Source organism: Trichechus manatus, unplaced genomic scaffold, assembly GCF_000243295.1.
Source record: "Trichechus manatus latirostris isolate Lorelei unplaced genomic scaffold, TriManLat1.0 scaffold00025, whole genome shotgun sequence".
In the NCBI taxonomy this organism is placed as follows: Eukaryota; Metazoa; Chordata; class Mammalia; order Sirenia; family Trichechidae; genus Trichechus; species Trichechus manatus.
Genome location: NW_004443961.1, coordinates 16,659,919 through 16,668,918, shown reverse-complemented (window position 1 = coordinate 16,668,918; position 9,000 = coordinate 16,659,919). Strand labels below are relative to the sequence as shown.

Below are 9,000 nucleotides of genomic sequence, written 5' to 3'. Positions count from 1 at the left end.
TTTAGTGACTTGATGTATCAGTGATAAGAAGAATTGAATAAGTCACACTGGAATATCACATTTTCAAATTATTAAATACACTGAAGCATCAGGTAGAAAACAGTAATTTAAAGTTTTTAGACTAAATAACTTTATCATGAAAAAGACTAATAAAAACAGAAGTTTCTTCCCTTTGTGTATTTCATATACCTGAAAACAATAATGAGCTTATTGCCACTTTTTTTTTGCTGAGATTCAAACACCTTAAGATTTATATGTATTTGTATAACATCTGTTTCCATTTTCATTTGTGTGAAAAATTACAACAAATTGGTATTGAAAGTAATTAAAAAGTGAATATTTATTTTCATCCTGTACATTTTAACAAGACTTAATTTTTAAGGATTTAGATTAAATCACTGGCATTATTTATTAAGTTATAAAGCATAAGATAAATTTAAGAATATAGATTACAATTAAGCAAAACTGTATCATATACCTTTGGTGTCTTGCCACTTATATTTGAATATATTTGTATTATTTCTTCCCCTTGTGTTTCGTTGTCTTCTGCTTGATCAATTTGTTTCTGGTCTCTTCCTTCCTCTGTAGGACTTATTTTCTGGGATGTTTCTACAATAATTGTTCCCAAATTTTCAGAAGTATGTGTTTCAGAATCACTAGTTTAGGAAAAAAGGGAAGGACATAAAATCCAAGAATATAAGTTGTTAAATATGCCTCTTTTAAGTTCAAGACTAAATAATATTATAGCACATATTGTAGATAAAGCTGTAAGTTTAACTAGAGCATTTACAGGTTCTCAATATTAAGAAGAAAATTTAGTTTAAATATATTTTCCAAAATTACAGAACCCCGTCAAGAGACCATATATGTTATTTAGTATCAAATGCCCACTAGTATCACTGCTATAGCACTCGCACCCAGTGTTAACTCAGGAAATACATGCTTGAACATTTCTAGGGTTGGGGCACTCGCTACTTCCTGAGCCAGGCAGAAAAAGTCTAACATTTTTAACAGAAAGTATTCCCTTAGTCTACAACAAAAACTGAATTTCTAAGGCTTTGACCCACTGATACTTTGACCCACTGATTCCAGTTCTATCCTTTTTGGCTATTTGTTATTCAATAAAATACTTATTAAACACCACCTAGATACCAGGCATTGTTCTGAGCACTAGAGACAAAAAACAGTAAATGAATAAAGGGGATGAAAATTTCTGCCATTCTAGTGGTGAAGGGAGATAGGTAATAAATAAGAATGAGTAAAACATATAGCATGTTAATAGAGAAAAACTAAAGCAAGGAAGGGAGAAGTGTTTACGTTTAGTGGAACATACAAAAGGAGCCCTGGTGGCACACTGGTTAGGCACTTGGCTGCTACATGAAAGGTTGGCAGTTCAAACCCAACAGCTGCTCCATAGGAGAAAGATGAGGCAGTCTGCTTCAGTAAAGATTTACAGCCTTGGAAACCCTATGGGACAGTTCTACTCTGTCCTACAGGGTCACTATGAGTTGGAATCAACTCGCAGCAGTGGTTCTTTGGGAACATATGAGTCAGTCTAATTCCTCTTCCAAACGGATAATCTTTCAATATTCTCCTCAAGACTTCTTTAAGAAAAAACATCCCTAGATTTTTTTAATGTCCCAATATGTATGCTTTTAAGATGCTTCACCATCGTGGTAATCCTTGCTCCAGCTTATCTTGGTTACTTCTTAGCGTGTCATGTCCAGAACTGAATTTCATAGTCCAAGTGTATTATGACAAATACTTAGTAGAACTCCTGGTAGATGCAGAGTAAAATTGTGTGAGCTTTTCTGACATATACATTGTGTTGTAGACTCATACAGAATTTAACTAACCTCCTAAAATGTTTGTACATACATCACTGCAAAGCCACATATTTCTCCCATTCTACAGTTGAACAGTTGACATTTTACAGTCAAGTAAAAAACTCTGTAGTCATCTGCAAAACTGTATCTGCCTAGTCTACTGAGATTTTGGGGGATCTTGATTTTGTTTTATAAAGTATTTTCCATTCCTTTCAACATCACATTATCCACAAATTTGATAAACATACTCTGCTGAAATTCAGATGTACTGTATTTAGTGTAATCACGTCCAAAAAAGAAATAGATTAGTCTGATGTGAATTTCCCTTGAAGAACTCATGCTGGCTTTGAGAAATCACTGCTTCCTTTAATAAATGTTCACAAACTGTTGCTTTATAATGTCCTAGAATCTTACTAAGAATTGATTTTAAAATCACCAACTATACCATCAACAGATACACAGAGAGTAGTACAGTAAGTCCCGGGTTACAAACATCCAACTTACAACTTGTACTTGCCCTTTAATGTTATGTAAATTTGCCCCCACTTTGAAATGAATTGAATCCAACCCCTACTCGGCAACAAATTCTTCATCACAATCACATTCATTGCTGCAAGTCCAGCTTTTAAATCAGAAAAGACTGGAAGCCTTTCTTTTCTTCCTGTTTAGGCTAAATAAGAACCATATGCACCTGTTCTGACTTACCTACAAATTCGAGTTAAAGACACACTTAGGAACAGATCTCTTTCATGACCCGGGGACTACCTGTATATACATAAAATGAAATACTATTCAGCCATAAACAAATGCTATGGCATGAGTGAACCTTGAAAATGGCATTCTCAGTGAAATGTCAAACAGAAAATAACAAATATTATATGATCCGATTTATATAAAATATCTAGAAGAAGAAAATGCATAGAGAGAAAAGTTTATTAGTGGTTACCAGGGGCTGAGAGGAGGAGGGAATGTAGTTATTGCTGAATGGGTATTGAGTTTCTATTTAGGGTGATGTAAAACTTTTGGAAATGAATAGTGATAATGGCAGCACAACATGATGAATGTAATTAATGCCACTGAATTGAACACTTAAAAATGGTTAAAATGGCAATCTTTTTATTACCTGTATTTTACCAAACTAAAATTAATAAACAAAACAAAATCCCCAATTATAGAATTACTCTCCTTCCTACTTTTAAATATCGGAACTTCATTATCTGTCTCCCATATTCTTGTACGACTTAGGTTCTCCTTCAAAAATCAGTAGCAATTGATCAAATCCACAAGTTATTTCGATATCCTGGAATTCAATTTGTCTGGATCAGAATACTAGAATCTACTTGCTTAGTTGTTCTATTACCATTGTTTATCTGTCTTCGCATTCTATTCCCCCTTCCTGTTTGTCTAAAACTTTGTAAATGTGAATTAATTTTCCTTAGTGGAATATTGAAGCGAAATAAAAATTGACTTATCAATATAAAAGAAATAGGTAATATCCCAGAAAAACAAAGGACCAAAATTGACTCAAGAAGTAGCAATACGTTGAATATGTCAAAAATGATAAATATAAAAATAGTAACCACAGTTAAAATATCACAATACAAAAAATGAGGAAATTGAGGCATAGACAGGTCAAATAACATGCCTATGGTCACACAGCTAGAAAATGTTAGAGGCAGGATTTGAACAAAGGCAGTCTAGGTGAAAATTCCATGTCCCTAGCCCCTACAATGTACTCTAAATAATAACAGAGTTGGAACCAGTTGTTTACAAAAGGTGGTAATGTAAGTGAATATATTCCTTTCTAAGTGAAAATGGAAGAAAGATGGAAAAGGCGTCAGGGCTAAGGCTGCAAACTTTAAAAAGGTCAAAATGGCACGATATTCCTGAAGCAAAAATTAGAGGGAAGGTTAAGGTGCATCACTCTCTTAAAATTACATGAAATTTGGAATGAGAATAAACGCACTTGTAGGGAGAAAGAGAAAGATTTCCTAAGTCCATTGGAATTAAAGACATAGAATAATAAATGTTTATGATGTGTTTGGGGAAAGTGACCAGGCACTTAAAAAAAATTTAATGATGAAAGGAGACAGAAGGAGAAATTATAATCTACTTAATAAATAAATCCCAACTTATGTGCTTTGCCCTATAAATTTCATGTTTTCTTTAAATTTGTTAGGGATACTGGAATTCTTTTTTTCTTCTATAAAGTATAAACAACTTTTTCTGATTATTACCCCTTACTGGATAAGCATATTCTTTTTAATATCATTCAAATATGGGGAATAAATATCAAGATAATAATTACATAATACCATATTCTATATAGGACTGGGTTCCATGTTTCCCAGTATCTATGTAACTTTCTTATATTTCAGACTATGAAAAGCTAAAAGAAACAGGATGTTCTGATATCCCTGAAGCTCCACTCTGGGATTTCTAACTGTTTGAGAATTCTTTGCAGTTGAATGATTCCTAAGAGTGTTCTGTCAGGCAGGAAATGTAACACTTAATCCTCACAGTGTAAAATCGAGTTTCACTCCTAAATAAATTGAATGACATTCCTATATTTTAGGAAATATTGTGTGATACATCTCCCAAAACGTGTAAACTTGTGCATATGCACTAATATGATGAAATCAGAACTGAGTAGATTACCTTTCATGTACTTAATTCAAACATACGCACTCGTACAGTGTAAACTGCACCGTTATGTTACAGAATTAAAGTGTGGTATTACCAAGTGGCTGAAACTAGAATTTCCTTAAAGATATAAAGAAATGCATAATAAGTTTTAAATGAAAAAAGATTTTATCTCCGAAGCTTTTAAGGGCAGGAAAAGGAACCTGGGAAGAGGTAACAGAGAGATAGGAATATAGATTTGTTTCTTCTTCCTTACCTTCATAAATTTGTCTTTTGAGTTTCTTAACCAGCCTGAGGACAAGGGGCCTGACTCCATGATCAAGACAGTGGTTCCCAAACTTGGCTGCACACTGGAATCAGCTAGGGAACGCCAAAAACTCCTGAAGCTTGTATCCTACCTCCAGAGATAGTGATTTAATTGGTCTGGGGTGTGGCCTGGGCTCTGTAATTTTTATAAAATCAAACCCCCCCCAAAAAAACCCATTGCTGTCGAGTCAATTATGACTCATAGTGACCCCAGAGGACAGAGTAGAACTGCTCCACAGGGTTTCCAAGGCTGTAAATCTTTACAGAGACAGATTGCTACATCCTTCTCTCAAGGAATGGCTGTTGGGTTTGAAGCGCCGACCTATCACTTAGCAGCTGAGACTTACCCAGTGCGCCACCAGGGCTCCTCTATAAAATCACAAAGTGATTCTAATAGCAGATAAGTTTGAGAATCATATTTTAAGATGATTTTCAGTTCTATGTGATTAAGAAAACTACTTAGAGACATCCCAAATGTAAAACAGAACCATTATTGGGGATTAAAAACAAACAAACCCAGAGTAAATACAATGAAATACATGCCAGTATAATAAAACAAGACAGAATTTTTAAAATTATGGCAAATTGGACAATTTGTTTTATCAATTCTGGCAACACTGAACTTCCTGGTTGTCTAGGTTTAAAAAGAGGTGTTCTATCTTCCATTTGCCTTTGTGGTTTCACTGATGTGCTTCAAGTGTGTATATGAATGTACAGCCAGGTGTAAGGGAAAGAAATAGAGATTTTTAGTATTCTCCTGTTGCTCTTCACTAGGGGTTATATAACTTCAGACCGGGAATCTGTAGAGCTATAACTTTAAAGAACTAATTTTAACCACCATTCAATTAAAGTTAGTACAATGACTTTGCATAATACATACATGAAATAATTAGGGAAGATGGTTCTTAATTTAAAGGATGTTAAACAGCTTGTAGACATCTGGTAACAAGCTGAAACGGGTCATTCAAAATTTATCTAACTAAATTAAGGGGGAAAAATGTTTCTCCTCCCAGGTCGGCATGTCACAAGATAACTAAACCGACTTAGTAAGCTTGCCTGGGAATCCTTAGCTGTCAGTGGTGAATATGCAAAGGGCCAGCAAATTAAATCAACCTGCCAAACTGTCAATTTCAAGCCTCATGACTGCATGAAAATAGCATCACTGGAAGAAATCAAGCATTGCCTTCTTTTGGGTTTCCTGGCACCTATTCAAATACTCATGCAGTTGTGGCTAATTTTGCATGCAAATTTCAGTCAATAAGCTCAGAACAAGACCTCCCAAGGTATTTCAAAGGATCTGACAGTATTTTTTCTGAATACCAAATCGACAGTAGTTGAAATTCAATCTCCATTTGCCAGTGCTTTACATACGCACAGTGTCCCCACCACAGAGCTAAGTTAATGAGAGCCTTACCTGCTTTCACTCACATCCTCCCAGCCGTCCTTACTGAGGTTCTCAAACACGTTGCTCATAACCTTGACGGAGTGATTGAGAACAGTGTGGTGGCGACCCACAGAGCACTTTTTCTTGGCGGCTTTAAATTTAACCTTGGTAGTGGTGGTCTTATAACCGTACTGTCCAGATCTCACCTCTGTCGTGGCCATCTCAGAGTTGGCTTTCTCTGCTGAATGTTGCGATTTTTCCATTGAATTCACCTCTTCGTTTTCATTTCTCAACTCATTAGCTTCTGCCACTTGTCTCCTTAGGGAAGTGACTTCTCTCTCCAGCTCACTGATTTTCACTTGAAGTTCTGTTTTCTCTTTTTCTACCTCTTTACTCCCCTTCAGTATCTGTTCTAGCTTTTTTTGTCTGGTTTCTGCATCTTCTTGGTGCTGTTTTAAGAGGGATTTCAGGAAATCATTTTCTTTCATTAATTTTTTATTCCGTTCTTTTAATTTTCTCGAGCTTTTCTCAAAAGATTTTAGCCGATTTTCCAATTCAATTACCTAAATAAAGGAGTTGAATTTATTACTTTAAAAATCCAAAGCCTTAATCTGTTGTATTTTTATTTATTATTTTTCTAGCTTATGAAAATAAAATTACATTTACCACAAGGACAAAAACTGAAAATACTTAATTTCTAAATAATTCCAAGATGGTGCAGATGAATACATTATAAAATGCAATAATACATCTATTGAATAAAGGAAAGATGGTAAATGAATTAAAATTATACACAAAGCAACACAGAACTCTAAGTATGCTAATAAACTCTGCAGAGTTTTCTGGGATCATAACTGTTTTGGCTATATACTCTATTCATTGTGAAAAAATATTTTCAGAGAACAACAATTTACACAAAATGTCTAAAAATAGATACCTAAAGAAACTATATTAATAAAATAAATTTTCTTCAATATTCAATAATCATATGAAAAACTGATATATACAATCTATTGAGGCTGCTTTTTTCTAAATTAGAAAAATGTAATTTTAGTAACCATGTGGTTCTTAGTTTAAACAATAAAGGAACTTTTTACCAAAAAAACAAAAAGGTTTAGCAATTTCTAATTACAACAATTTCAAGGTTTCCTATACATTAACATGTTTAATTTAATTCAATAAACAATGTCCGTGTACAGGTCATAGAAATGGTAACATACAATACTTGACATTAAGGAATTTCAGAAATTATTTGGAAGGACATACATCTGCATAAATAAATCTAGTAAAGGATATGCTCTAAGTACCATAAGTCTGAGCACCAAGGAAAGGGGAATTAATTCTAACACCAGAAGTACAAAAGTTTCATGGAGGACTTGACATTTGATTCAGGCCTTCAACAACAACAACTACAACTACTGTTTGTAAAGTATATCTTCGCATTTACAAAATAGTTCCATAAAGATGATCTTTTTTAATCACCTTAAAAACCTGTGTAGTAAGTACAGCCAATAATTATCTCGCCAGAAGCGGAAATGGATGCTCTGAAAACTTAAATACCACATAGATTTAAACCTTTCCTGGTTTGAGCTGGGATTCAAATTCAGAATTTTGTGCCCCTCCCACTATTCCACAGGCCATTTGAGGAAGAAGATTTATCCAGATATACACAGAACATGAATAAAGAACTGGGTCAAGAAAGAAAATACAAAGAATGTTCAATTATTGTGAAATAAGGGAATTTTTTTTGTTTTACTGGTTTGCAATGGATTTACAAATATATGTATATAAAGTAACAGCAAAAGTAGCTTCATCTTTACATGTAATTTTGAGCTCCCCCAATAAAAGTCAAGTATAACCTGAAATAAACTATCAAGAGAAATGCATTTATCAAAATATTTTCAGAAGAATTAAAATTTATACATAACAAGAGGAATAAAAAATAGTTCTAATGTATCTACCTGTAAAGGACTGAAAAACTATATGTGTTAAAATATTTACTTTTAAAACAAAATTCTTTAAAGAAGGAAACACTTTTGAAGTATTGACAACCAATGATATAAAACCAAAGCAGTGCAGAAATATATAAGATAAAACTTCTGCATATTCTTAACACCTTCCAGATTACAGAGAGGATTATTTATGATGACGAAGATGCAAGTTGTTTCCAAAATTTAAATTTAAGTCAACTCTGATTTACCTAACCATCTCGCCTACTCTTCTTGTGAGTCCAAGCCCTTCATTTAATTCAACAGTTATTTACTGATTGGCTGTCCTGTCCTGGGGACAGGGATATTCCCCCAACACACTATGAAGAACTGCACCTAATTTCAATCACTTCTATCTTACAGTATGATATACTCATCTACAATCGAACCCATGGAGCTCTGGTGGTGCAGTGGTTAAAAGCTATGGCTGCTAACCATAAGGTCAGCTGTTTGAATCCAGCAGCCGTCCTTGGAAACCCTATGGGGCAGTTCTACTCTGTCCTATAGGGTCGCTATGAGTCGGAATCGACTCGACGGCAACAGGTTTGGTTGGGTTTGGATTGGAGCTATGTTCTCAAATGGCCTACTCTTAGACTAGAGTAGAGGTATATTAAAAAGTTTGTACCAGAGTATTGCAGTCCCTGGAAAATGATACGGCGCTTCCTCAGAAAGCTAGAAATAGACATACCATTCGATCCAGCAATCCCACTCCTAGGAATATATTCCTAGAGAAATAAGAGTCATCACTCGAATAGACATATGCACACCTATGTTTACGGCAGCATTGTTCACAATAGCAAAACGATGGAAACAACCTGGATGCCCATCAACAGATGAATGGATAAACAAACCA

General features: G+C 34.5%; 1 protein-coding gene across 1 annotated transcript in view; it reads right to left on the bottom strand.

Moving 5' to 3' along the window:
* Positions 1 to 436: 436 nt before the first annotated feature.
* The window catches only part of LOC111820056 (centlein-like), a 68,849-nt gene continuing 60,285 nt past the window's right edge, over positions 437 to 9,000 (bottom strand). Inside the window, exons 8-9 of the mRNA XM_023728565.1 lie at positions 6,190 to 6,722; positions 437 to 656 (exon numbers count right to left, since the gene is read on the bottom strand). Coding sequence (XP_023584333.1) covers positions 437 to 656; positions 6,190 to 6,722 — 753 coding nt within the window. The remainder of the gene's footprint in view (positions 657 to 6,189; positions 6,723 to 9,000) is intronic.